This window comes from Lissotriton helveticus, chromosome 5_1 (assembly GCF_964261635.1).
Source record: "Lissotriton helveticus chromosome 5_1, aLisHel1.1, whole genome shotgun sequence".
Taxonomy (NCBI): Eukaryota; Metazoa; Chordata; class Amphibia; order Caudata; family Salamandridae; genus Lissotriton; species Lissotriton helveticus.
Window position 1 is genome coordinate 1,020,212,635 of NC_136065.1, and position 14,018 is coordinate 1,020,226,652.

General features: G+C 44.8%; 1 protein-coding gene across 1 annotated transcript in view; it reads right to left on the reverse strand.

Moving 5' to 3' along the window:
* Window positions 1–14,018, reverse strand: part of ABCC2 (ATP binding cassette subfamily C member 2) — a 678,688-nt gene that overhangs the window by 215,265 nt on the left and 449,405 nt on the right. Inside the window, exons 14-15 of the mRNA XM_078643538.1 lie at window positions 12,996–13,062; window positions 11,053–11,179 (exon numbers count right to left, since the gene is read on the reverse strand). Coding sequence (XP_078499664.1) covers window positions 11,053–11,179; window positions 12,996–13,062 — 194 coding nt within the window. The remainder of the gene's footprint in view (window positions 1–11,052; window positions 11,180–12,995; window positions 13,063–14,018) is intronic.

Here is a 14,018-nt window from a genome sequence, read left to right on the forward strand (position 1 = left end):
CCGGCTGCCTGGGAGCCGCCCGAGGCCCCTGCACTGCCCCCCGGCCCCGTATACTTGTCAATGGGTCCCTGCTTAGGGCCTCCCCCGCCGCCGCCTGCCCCGCGGGTCATGATAGGTATACTGCACTAGAGTCTTAGGCTGCCCCGCAGGCACTGTCGGATCGCCTAAGCCTCCGCAACGGGGGCCCACCGCGGTCCGGACTGACCGCCGAGCAAACGGGCCAGGTATCTCACCACAGTGTCTATTGGCCCCTATAGCGCCCTTCGAGGTCTAGGCCCAGTAGCAGCGTGCACATACGGGGCCCCGGAGCCCCCCAGCCAGATCTCTGCCACCTCCGACCCTCCTCTGGCGTGGCGCTGATTCTCCCGCTTCCGTCCAGGGGGCCCCCCTGACTTATACCTGAATCGTATGGCTGCCGGGACTCCCGCCTCTCAGGCGCTCTGCAGGGCTCTCCGCGTCAATGCCTGGGCAAGTCAGGCCCTACGATGGCGTCCGGCCGGCCTCCTCCGCCACCAGGCCTCGGGCCGCCTCACCGGCGCGCTGCTGGGTGTCACGAAAACCGATGTCCGCTCTAGGCCTCAACACCGCCGATCGACCTCCCAGGATCACCACTACTCCTGCACGCAGTCTTTCACCTCCCGGGGGCCAAGGAGGAAGGAGGGGCCCACGCCGAGTTGCTCCGCTCCGGCAGCTCGTTCTCCGTCCTCAAGTCGGGACTCGTTGCTCCACTGCCTCTCACAGGGTCGCTGCAGCAAGATCAGGGAACCCCAGGTGTAGGCCAAGGCGTCCCCAAGGTGCACAGGGCCAGACGCGGCCCTCCGTCGCTGCCGGTCCGCCGCCCGTCAGCCGGGTCCCGGCCGCCTCTGCGTGATGTTTCCCGGGGTCGCGAAACTCGAGCGTCCCGGCTTCCAGGGGCCGCCAAGGCCGCACAGCGTCCGCCTGCCCTCACTCGTCTCCAGGTGTGCTAAATCGGCCCAAAATGCACCGATGTGGGCTCCGCTACTCCTCGCACCAAGCGCCACTCTCAGGGCCACTGTGCGATGCGGGGGAACAGGATATTTCGGCGGATAGTCGGCTGGCGAGGTCGGAGCTCCACTAGGCTGCGTCCGCCATGCTTGCCGTCCAAGCCACGCCCCCCGATGTATGTGTTATTTAACAATTTTTCTTTATTACAAGCTCCTGGCAGACAGCTAAGAAGAGGTTCTGAAAATAATTATTAGAGTCAAATCGTCTCCCCTGGGGTTTGTCAGGGGCAGCAAACAACATCATAATCATTCCCTACAAAGTTGTTCTTGCATTCCGTGTGCCAAAATACATATCTGCAGGCTTTAATACAGAAAAATAGCAATCTATTCTTAAATGTCTATTGATTTTAACATAAGCTTTTACAATTAATATGCAGACCTAATAGCTTTCTCATAACTTCTCATAAAACACACATCAGACCACTGGCAACAGAAATATGTTTTCCAATTGAACCAATCAGTCCTGTAGCTGTTATCATTGGCTTATCACCATACCAACTAAGCTTCCCCACAGCAAGGCACCCATCGGGCATACCGTCATAAAATTACATAGTACACATAATTACAGGTGGCAAAGCAAGAGTCTGTCTCTCCTAATAGGCCCTATTCAAATCTTCAGTACTCACAGTTTGTCAAAGGGAGTAACCGTCACCAAACACTTGCCTACTATGGTTATCTCTGAGATTCCATATAAAAAAAAACTTTTTAACATATAGTAATAAAAATCTACTCTTAAATGCCTACTAACTTTAACATACAATTGTGACAATCAATATGTAAGGCCTCCTCTCCTGCCTTTATTGTAACTGCATTATTACCAATCAAGCATGTACATGTTATCACTGGCTTGCCAACTTGAGCAACACAGACCTACTGTGTTGCTTCAAAAGCCTTTCCAAAAGGCAACCACCAAGTATACTGTGATAAAATTACAAATGTGTACAAAATTCAGTTGTCAAAACAATAGAAAATTCCTACTAATAGAGCCTAATAAGGATTACCATTGGTCAAATCATCTATACTTGTGGTATGTCTAGGTAGGTCACCTAAGGTGTAGAGTGTCTCTGGCGAAGCTCTGCTCCCCTGCTGAGGGGTGGCTCTGCAATTCAAACATTACTATCTAGTCGCACAGATCTAGTGGATCACAAAGTGGCTATCAGGATTGCACCTCATGGATACAGCCACGTCCTCACCCGTCTGGACTGTGTGGCCCAAAATCATCTATACTTGTGGTATGTCTAGGTAGGTCACCTAAGGTGTAGAGTGTCTCTGGCGAAGCTCTGCTCCCCTGCTGAGGGGTGGCTCTGCAATTCAAACATTACTATCTAGTCGCACAGATCTAGTGGATCACAAAGTGGCTATCAGGATTGCACCTCATGGATACAGCCACGTCCTCACCCGTCTGGACTGTGTGGCCCAAAATCATCTATACTTGTGGTATGTCTAGGTAGGTCACCTAAGGTGTAGAGTGTCTCTGGCGAAGCTCTGCTCCCCTGCTGAGGGGTGGCTCTGCAATTCAAACATTACTATCTAGTCGCACAGATCTAGTGGATCACAAAGTGGCTATCAGGATTGCACTTCATGGATACAGCCACGTCCTCACCCGTCTGGACTGTGTGGGCCATAATTTCCCTGTGTGAGATTACGTCCGTCCGAATCAATGTTGCTGAAGGTCGCGTATAGATGCTACCTCAGCTGTCTTCGCATTACTAGACACATACTCCCCTATGCACCAGGGCTGATGCTATTAGGCACTGCTAGGGCCACTGGACCAATAACAGCAGCAGAACTGATGGCATGACACGTTGCGTTAATACATACCCTGGGGGACCGCTATAGAGTTGACGCTTTGCTCTATTATGAGACGCTTATGGAGGAGAATGGTTTGCCGCTGGGTCAGTTCCTGCTCCACAATCTCCTGATTACTAAGCTGGGGGGGGAGATACTGGGGAGGCATGACCACTGAGTTACAGATACACCTCACAATACAATACTTACAATACTTACAGGTTATGGGCAAAGATAGTCACCTCATACGTTGGTTTGCAGAGTCTCTTCGATTTCACACTGTCCTGCAACTTCTTAATTTGCGACAGGGTTGGGAGGAAGACCGGGAATGGGTTACACTACTGGAGGGTCCTAGACAAGTGCAGTGCAAATCGAGATTCAAGCTTTTTCAACTTTACATAATACACATGGCATACCTCGCAGGGTCACTTCCCGGTTTTTGGATCTGGGGTTTGTGGTGGATAAGAGACTTATAACAAGGTGGTGGAAATCACATACGCCCCCACCATTTATTGCCTGGATACACTTGATGATCACCTGTGCTCAGGCTGAGAGTGTGGCCCCAGGTAGGGAAGATATGCTCGGGCTGCGGGAATACCCCATTACTGCTTGTCGGGACGCAATATTAACTGATTTACATTTTGAGTGAATGTGTGAATCTGAACCATGCACTGACTCTGCACCAGCGGCCCCCGACTTACACAACCAGGCTATGGCCTGAACTCTTTTGCTCTTTTTACGGACATGTCACCTCCTCCTTATACCTGTGCCCTGATGCTATTGGCTCCAGGTGGTTTATGAGACACTAGTGGGAGGTGGAAGCTGGTTTGGTAACATTGGGAAATGCATATGTTTGGTTTAGTGTTAATTTTTTACCTACTTTTCATAATTCTGGATCGCTGTGCCGCAATGCATGAGATGGCTCACTATGGGTGCTATCATATTTTTTATTGTGCGACGTTTCAGCTACTATATGGTATTCACCTGTTGTGCTTTTACACTGTGACTCTATGTGTACTTTATTATGCTGGTTCGATTCAGCCCATACTGTTAACATGCTCTACAGACATGGCATCCGCATTGTAATTACTGTATTACTCTGCTTGATTTTCTTGCTACTATATGAGCTAATGTATACTAATACCCTGACATTTGAACACTGCTATATCACACATCGTTATAGTGGTGGAACTGATGTAAAGTCATAACATTCCTTAATAAGCAGATTCAAATAAAAAGTGTAGACCTGGGCTGTCAAACACAAAACTGCACTCTGAAGTCTAAAGTTAATGACTGCCCTCCTTTCATCCGTGGTGATGACAGAGAAAAACACACTGTAAATTATCTAGTTATTTAAGATACTTCTGAAGCATTTCAATGCCATGTGTGTGAACCTGAAAGTTCAAACCTAGGTATTCATTTAGCTTCTAGGTAAAAAATTTATCACAGTGCCGTGGAGAGCAAGATTTCTTTTGTGTAACCACACAACTTCCGCTCAATCAAAACATGTACTGATGTCTACCAACATGTAGATGATGTCAAAGCCCTTCTCCTGGTAGTGCTTCTTACAGCCCTTTTTAGGTCGAGCTGGTAAACTGCATCTGAAGGATGCAGGTGTCCAGCTGGAGACCTAATGTTGCCTGTCACGGGGGAAGGAGGACAAGAGGGTGTTACGAGCTTTTTTCCTGGATTTGTGTGCGCGAACGCGCATGTTCCGTCCTGCGCCGCGCCGTGCACTTCCCTCCCATACTCCCAGCAAGTCAGCCTAACGCGCATGCATGCACACAGACACACACACGCGCGCACACGCACTTACACTTACACAGACACGCAGGCACCCAGACAGGCAACCCCCTCCCCCCCCACAGTCACACACACACACATACACACAGACTCCAAGACACATACACGCACGCTCACACACATACACAGCCCGCCGCCGCGCGTGTGCACACACACATGCCCCCCGCCCTTGCAGCCAAGCAAATAACAAGGCGAAGCCCCACTCACCGGCTTCCTAGGTGCAGCGGCTCTCACCAGCAGCAGGACTCTTACTCCCTTCTTCGGCACCGGGGCGCAGGGTAGGCTCCTGCCTGCTCCGGTGCTCCAAACAATCGCGGCTCTTCCGTGGGAGGCGGGGTAGGCTCCCGCCCTCCTACTTCCTGTTTCCGGTTGTCCCGGCCGGCCTGCCTGACTTCCTGGTCGCAGGCCGGCGGCGCGAGCTTTCGACGGACTGCAGCTCTCGCGTTAATTTTGTAACCAGAGGCCCCAGAGAAGGCGGATGCATGGAGTTCCATGATGAGACTATTGTAAGAAGTACGACATTTGAATAAAGTATTATCTTGTGGTTGCGGGCTGGAATGTCAATGCCTTGTATTTTGTCTGAGATATCTAAACAGAGCGCAGGGGTTACCCTACGCTGCCTATCGCACAGCTATGGGCAGAAGGCCTCTGTGTTAGTCAAATGTTCAAAATTAAGCTTTCAACTATATTCTTCACATATTCCAGTTTATTTTCTCGTCATAAATACTGGTATATCATCTCTTTTCAAAATTAGTACATCATTTTCCTATGTATTTATACAGTTTCTATAAATCAATCAATACAGAAAAAATTCAGTTATTAATTTTCTGGTACATACATTGCTTACTCAACTAACCAAAGACCGAAATTTTAAAGAAATACCCAATGCATTTCGGGTTCAACACTGAACCCTTCTTCAGGGGATGAATTTCAAAACAAATTATGTTGATATACAAATGTCAAATGATATATGAAGCAATGTTGTCGGTTCCAATTCGGATCTGCAACACAAACAAAAACAGAATGGCCGAATATCTTTTTTAAGTTACAGGTTGCTTAACATGCATGTTTGCCATATTCATGCAGCTCTAGAAAGTTGTAACTGGGGAGTAACACTGTTACCACCTGATCTCCAAAAAGTGAAAAAGCAAAAGTCAAGAACAGTAATCTCTGTCTCACCTTAATTTAAAAACCACGTAGTGTCTGGTCCATTAATAAACGAAACACCCCCAGTGCTGTGTCTACTAAACTTTTCCCATTTAAACTATGTATTCATCATTCCCACCTCAACACATTATCGAGCATGTTATGTGATACTATGATGAATAGGTGTCACTCTCAAAAAGACCGTGATTAATTGTGTACGAGAAACAGTGCTCTTAAAGTGATCCGGAAGCTGCAGACCCTCTAGCGTAAACCAATATTAGAATACTCCTTACCAGGGTTCGTCTCGCTAACTGCTGCTTTTTCAATATGCAGTATAGATAGTGCAGCTCTGGTACACCAATCGTCAAGCCTGAAAAGCACGAGCAACTGTCTTAAAATAACCCTACTCATGTAATTATATCCTCTATTGTAACTAAAATCTCACTCGGTTCATACCTCTCTTCTCTCACTCAGCTCCGTAACGTGTTTGTGCTCTTAAACTTGCTTGCAGTCCAAAGTAGTAGTATTGTATCGCCACACTTCGCCAATGCCGCTTCTAAAAAGGGAACATACAAATCGCGTTCCGTCATTATATTATATCTCCTACCCGCTTAACTTCCACTACCTGCTACAACCTCCATTATGCCAGACGTACACGCTCGCTCACCTTTATTCAAAACCTGCCGCCATAGTATCTTCCATAACCCGATCCGTCACAGTAGTCACGTGATCGGAAGGGCTCCTAGCACTTCCTTAAAAAGTTGCAACATCAACGTAGGACTCAATGCGCGTTAACACTAACAAAGGACTAAGTCACAAGTGGTATTTTCCATACCAGACCTCCGAAACCCTCTGGGTATGGCCGAATATCGTAAGAAAATGATTGCCTTCTGCCCAATTATACAATGCGTAATATTAGAGTTCGAAAGTAAACCCTAAATGCAAAAGTAAATAGAAGAAAATACGTACAGAGCAGAACGCTGTACAATCTGTATTAAAAATATCATAGGAGCATAAAATGAAAATGAAAATCATTGTGATGCTGTCTATTAAAAAATAAAAAATAAAAAATGATAAATAATAAATAATAAGTGAAGAACAATAATGGAGATCAAAGTCGAACAGTGCTTACCCTCACAATCTATTGTGATAGTTCATTGTTTACAAGTAGCATAAGAGTTCATAATGATCATTTAAACCACCAGGTATAACAGTTCCTAATGATTTTATCCAATAGGTCTCCCTACGTGCTAACAGTGTGTTCAAATCCATGCCTATATCAGATTGAATACATTCCAAAATCGTATAGCGCAATTGTGGGATAGTATGTGATGCTTCTGACCAGTGTCTTGCTAACGAGGAATTAGTGTTCTTATTTCTGATTCTGCTCTTGTGTTCAACTATGAGTGTTTTTACCTTCCTGCTGGTTCTTCCCACATATACTAATCCACATGGCATTTTATAGCGTACACCACTCTCTATGTATTACAATCTGACGTGTGTCTGAGCTCAATATTCTTGCCTGTATGCGGGTGAGTAAAATTCTTGCCCATGATTACGTTGCCGCATTGTCCACAATTGTAGCATTTTGTCATGCCCTTATGTTTGGTATGATGTGCCTTCCTTGCTGGTTTCAAAAGTTCCCTTAGATTGCTTGCCCTGGTATGTGCAAACAATGGCGTTCCATGAAATACTTGCTGAAAATCAGGTTCATTTTCTATCAATTCCCATTGATTTCTAATAATCTTTTTGATTGCTGAGGCCTGGGCTGAATATTTCAGGACACATACTTCTCGCTTCATTGGCAATTTCTCTTTCTTCCTCAAGAGTTCATCACGTGATATTTGTGAAACCTTATGTTGAGCTTCCATCAAAATTGTTTCAGGATACCCTCGGTCCTTGAACTCCATCATTTGCTGTTCAATTGTTGCTTGACATGTTTCTACTCCAGAGGTCTGAGCAGCGTATTGCAATCTCGAGTGGTTCCAGGGCTAATATAAAGAGTAGTGTTGACAGTGGGCATCCTTGTCTCGTCCTGCAGCCGATGGTGATATTTTGTGATAAAAAAACTGTTACAGTTAACCACGGCTGCATTCCAAGTGCCCTGTACTGGCACTTCAGGATCTTGAAACAGAGAAGATATCTATCGGAACTACATCAAAATCCCCTGCGTGTTCATGTAGCACTCGAAATGTATTTTATTTGATGGAGAACAAGAATTCCCATGGCTGCAGCTTGCCACGCTGTACTTGGGCGTGTGTTGCGCCACCCGCGGCCTGCAGCATCTCCTGTGTGTCCGGCGGGGGCCGTGGGAGTCAGGATGTGTGTAGGCGGGCTGGTCTCTCGTGGACTCCACGACCTCTCGATGCTGCCAGCCCCGGTCACGCGGGAGTACGTGGAGGCGCGTCAGGCCGGGTAGCTGTGGAGAGTCCAGTCATCTGTTTTCAAGTAAAGCAAGGTTTCAAGAAAACCACGGACGGAAGCACAGCCTGTCTTAAAGCTAACGTGATTGGCCGTTGGTACTGTGATCTGAAACATTACTCTCCAATCCCCGGCCTCCAATTCTCCCTCGCTCATTACTTTTGAGATTTTTTTATTACCCCATCTCTTCATTTTTTTTTTTTGTGGCGAAATGAATGTTTACTATAACTATAATGCAGAGGGATGTTTCCTGGCACACCGCGAGAAGCAGGAAGTCTCACAAGAAAACGTAATAGGGTGCTAGCTATCATTGGTGCAACAGGTGCAGTTACACCGGGCTTTGGTGTGTGACCGTGTGAGGCCCACTGCGCCTCAATCATGTTATTTTTACTAACCTGTAGGGGCGGCGAATGGAATCATTTGCTTGGTTTGTGTTACGGGCTGTGGCTGTGGCACCCTTTCTAAGCGTCTGAGAGGGGGTGGGATTGCAGGATGTTAAGAATATTGTGGACTTGTAGTGGTGCTGCATCGCCGATTTTTCTTTAATGGATTGCATGTGGATAATTTACAACGAAGAGACCCTTTTTTTCACCAGTCCTGGAGTATGTACAGTGCCTGTAAGTACAAACTGCCTCGTGGCAGTATACCGCCTTAAGATACCTTCAATTGTACTTCCCGTGCTGGTAATATCTATATGCAAATAAATAGTGGATACAAAGGGCGTTTGCACGACCCCTCTGTTAAGACTGGGGTGTGTATAAAGCAGATTCATTTTGTTTTTTAAAAAAAAATCAAACCCCCCACTCTGAAGTTCAACGAAGTGTGACTTACTGGGACCTTCACCCAGCCTTGAACCGAATTTCAGACTTTATAAATGTTACTCTATGGGGCGTGATAGCGCCGGGGCCCTTCGCCCTCCTCCAGTAACGTGGTCCTTTCTTGTGCGAGTGTCTGCTTGCGGTTCCCATTGTCGCTGAAGATGGTAGCGGGGTATGGCGAATCAGCATTTTGCATAAAATATGCAGTCCTTTGGACCCGCCTGCCGCCCCCGTTCCACAGGGATCTGTTGTGAGAATGACTGCAGTTGTTAGGGACTGGGGGCGCCTTGCTCATTTATACCCGCCAGGCAGCTCACACGTGCAGCCCTCGCAGGGCCATGGCTGCGGATAAGCGTTCGGAAGAGGCTTCACTGAAGGTTTTCGGCTTGGTTACGCATATAGCTGCGTTTGTTGTGAAGTCGCCGATACTTGCGCGCTCCGGCCAGGCAGGTTACTCTGTAGGATGTCATAGAAAATGACAGTGATCATTTAAAATGAACATTCTGGCTGAGCTGAGTACATTATGCTGTCTGCTGCATCCACGCCGCATGTCCTAATAAGGAATTACAAACTCTCAGGTCGTAGACTTGGAACGTTCTGAGTGATGTGCAAGAGAAGGGCGTGTAGGGTGTAGTCTGCTCTTTTGACCACATAGCAAACCTTTTTAGGTCGAGCTGGTAAACTGCATCTGGAGGATGCAGGTGTCCAGCTGGAGACCTAATGTTGCCTGTCACGGGGGAAGGAGGACAAGAGGGTGTTACGAGCTTTTTTCCTGGATTTGTGTGCGCGAACGCGCACGTTCCATCCTGCGCCGCGCCGTGCACTTCCCTCCCATACTCCCAGCAAGTCAGCCTAACGTGCACACAGACACACACACGCGCGCACACGCACTTACACTTACACAGACACGCAGGCACCCAGACAGGCAACCCCCTCCCGCCCCCACAGTCACACACACGCATACACACAAACTCCAAGACACATACACACATGCTCACACACATACACAGCCCGCCGCCGCGCGCGCGCGTGCACACACACATGCCCCCCGCCCTCGCAGCCCAGCAAATAACAAGGCGAAGCCCCACTCACCGGCTTCCTAGGTGCAGCGGCTCTCACCAGCAGCAGGACTCTTCCTCCCTTCTTCGGCACCGGGGCGCAGGGTAGGCTCCTGCCTGCTCCGGTGCTCCAAACAATCGCGGCTTTTCCGTGGGAGGCGGGGTAGGCTCCCGCCCTCCTACTTCCTGTTTCCGGTTGTCCCGGCCGGCCTGCCTGACTTCCTGGTCGCAGGCCGGCGGCGCGAGCTTTGGACGGACTGCAGCACGCGCTCTCGCGAAGATTTCCCTGCCCTCGCAGTTGTTGTAAGGTAAGAGAAAACTGCAACGAATGCTTCACTTGGCTCCCTAATGCTTCTAAGCACTGTTCTGTTTTTGTGAAATACATTGTCTGGAAGTACGTTGTCTTTCCTCACAGAATCAATCTGTGCAACCATTCAACAACAACTGGTTCAAATATACGCCATCAATGTTTCAAGCTTTATTGCAAATGTCACAAAAAAATGTTAATATTTCACTTCTGTTCTTGGATTTTCGTCACAATAAAATACACTGAACATAATTTCACAAAAGTTCTTTAGAAAAGTTTAAGCTATTGCCATTATAAATTACAATAACTTTTATTTAAGTATTAGTTATTTAAAAAAATTAAACGCCATTGTTATTTGTAATATCAATACATCTAAGTCATGTAAATACAAAACATATTGCATTACAAATGCTATAGGTATCACATTTGCGAAAGTTATAACTATTAGCATTGTAAATGACAAAGCTATTAATTTAGCTATTTAAAAAAAAAAACATAAATAAAAACTTTGCCATTTACAATACCAATAGCTCAAACTTTCCTAATGCGAGACCTATTGCATTGCAAATGCTTGTTTAAGTTAGTCACATAATGTCTGGAGACAGCTGAGCTGCAAAGCCTGACCTAACGAACTCACATTTCCACACTTTAGTGAGTGTGCCCTGGTTAATGCTAATTCCCCTTACCTTAATATTGACAGATCCTTTGATATTGTCCATTTCACCAAGCATTGCTGAAATGAGGGAGGATTTCCCTGAACCTACACCACCGACTACAGCCACCAGTTTGCCTGGTTTGATGTCCAGATTGATACTAGAAAAGAATGCGAATGAGAGAACAGCAATGATGCATATACTTAAGTATTACAGCATAGCAAATGCCATTTTCAGTGGCTACTTTCAGCCTCAGACCAAGTCCACCAAACTATGGAATTCTTCCAGACATAATTAAAATGGTATACTAGAGCTCTGAAAATTAACTTGTGCTAGTGCAAATGTGTACACCAATTTTAACCAGACATGAGAACACAAATAAACTCCTATACATTTCATGATACTTTGTTTAATTTTAAAAGCCTTGAAGGGATCAAGTATTTGTTCCCACTAATAGAATCAGATTTAAATTATTTGTGAAAGGTTAGTTCCTAGTTTACCCATAACGTTAAGCATTGATTAGGACATTTAGCATTTTAGATGCTTTATATAAGGGCTGGTTATTCCCATTGGAGGATTCATTATTCAGTTATATGATCATCATTGGATGTTTCCGTGTCTTTTCGTTTGTTTATTTTCTTTGCTCTTTTTAGATTACTCAGTGAACCTCTTAAGATATATTAAGTTAGAGGTAAAAATATCCAGCCATTAGGCAATGGCCTTTTGACATTCGTTGACGCCCTCATCTATGCGCCTGTAGGGAATTATAGGCGCCAAAAAGACAAAAAACACTGTAAAAGATGTTTTGTATCTCTCTCTACATTATTGTGTCCATAGGCCCATTAGGAAAGGCACTAAAGCCACAAGCTGGATCTATGCTCAATCTATACCCTTAGTATGAAGGGGCATAGTCCAAGTACATCTCTCTGACTTTGCTGCAAGAACCATGGAATGTCACAGCAATGACAGTTGTTCTACTCCTTCGTTCAGCAGGTCACAAGTCTCACATTGGTAGTGAGTAACATGCGTCCTCTGCAAAGCAAATATTGGTCTTTATTTTAGATAAACAATAACTTTAATCAAATGTAGGAATGATATTGAAAGTCTTTTTGTTTGACATGTAGAAGGAGAATACATAGATGTCAATTAGTTACACATTTCCACTAATTCACTTGCATACCATGTGTAAATAATATATTGCATAATCTACACATCGGACAAGAGTTACGCTTGCATGTCCTAATATCGAGCCATGAAATTGTGATCTACATATATATTGTGGCCATAACATTGACTCCCGAACTATTATCAAGGTAAAACTGGATTTACTACTATTAACTGTGCCTTGACAATATTTTGTCAGTCAATAATATGGTCTCTGTATTTCTAGATTGATTTTCAGACCGCAATATTTTAATACATCACCAAATTCACAGCATTGCTGTTGGTCTTAAAAATGAACTTGCACATGGCCACGTGGATTGAGAAAAAGTTATGTTTCAGCCTTATAATCTGTCAATTGGTAAAATGCTCACTTTGAGAGAAAGAAATTAACTAAACCAGATTACTTTCCTCATATTTGCCTATCATAAATTCTTGCCTTATGCCAGGTTGAACCAAGACTATTTTATTACCTGCGGATACAGGTGGAAATATTGTGTGTCTGTTTTCAAACCCGCTATGGGATTTGCATCTTTCTCAGGGTACATCATCATGTGCATAGCCTGCAAGTGGTCTCTCTCATTCACTCCTCTAAATATTTCCTCTTTTATATATTAATTAGCAATTTATATTATCATGAGTTACACATTTATAACATACTTTGCACAGACACAGTACACACAAATGCACAATTTTGCACTTTTTTCCATTGATTTAGTGAAATGTTAAGTGTGTGTATATCTTGCAAATGTTTCTCTGATAAGAGTCTATTTGAGACTAAGATTGTTTATGTTTCTTTTATGTCTTCTGCTTACTCCATGACAACTGGTGCTGCATCTTGTTCCCAAGAGAATGAGGCATCTGAAAATCGTATAGCAGAATCTGCAAAGAGAAATCAATAACCTCAGAATACAGTAAAATTAATCATTAGATTATTCCCTGTAATGGCATCCCCAAGAGACACCTAAATGCAGAGATATAGAGTGACACAAAGTTCATTTTCCATGCTCTCGTGAAAACCCACCAGACTATGCATATGCAAGACAGAAAAATTTAGCTCTCATATTTCAAGGGGTACTAATCCTGTATTGGGCACAAATGGGAATAGAGATTTGAACTTCAGTGTGAAATGTGCACCTCAGGGTGTTTTGCCACAAAACATGCACAAGGTAACATCTGGCATAACTTATGAGGTCAAGTCCTGCACATATGGAGTTTGGGTTCTTTGGGATGTGGAATGATAGTCACAGGTTATCCCAGAATCTGAAGCGCTTGATTAAGAATAGGATAAATCTGCACACCAAGTCAATAGCTAACACCAAACTATCAATATATACAAGGTGAACAATTAGTACCCAGGAATTGCTCTAATTGCACACCTCTGTGAATGGAATGAGAAAAAACGTGAATGTAAAACCCACAACTGGTAGTAAACACAACAGCCATTTAATCTGCTGTATTTTATGGGCATAATATATTTTCTTTTTAATATTCTTGGAAACACTAAGTCAATTTAATATTTGGTATCAGTATTAAGCGCGTCTCCTTCAACATTACAATTTTCATCGTACTGAGGTATCCATGTGATAGAAACATTCATTAGCACCTCTGTAAAATAGAAAATAAATGCTACTCAACATTGTTCAAATGAAACCCTGATAGGTTATGTAAATTGTTTTGATTTGCAATGCAGTCCACTCAACACAGACCAACGTCTCTCATTTTTGGATCACCGAGGCAGGCTAAATTTGAGTTCATATGTTTCTGCCTAGTACGAAGTTTCTCTGCTGGTCAGTTGGCAAATGCTAAAACATTTTTTATTAAAAACAGGTGAAACA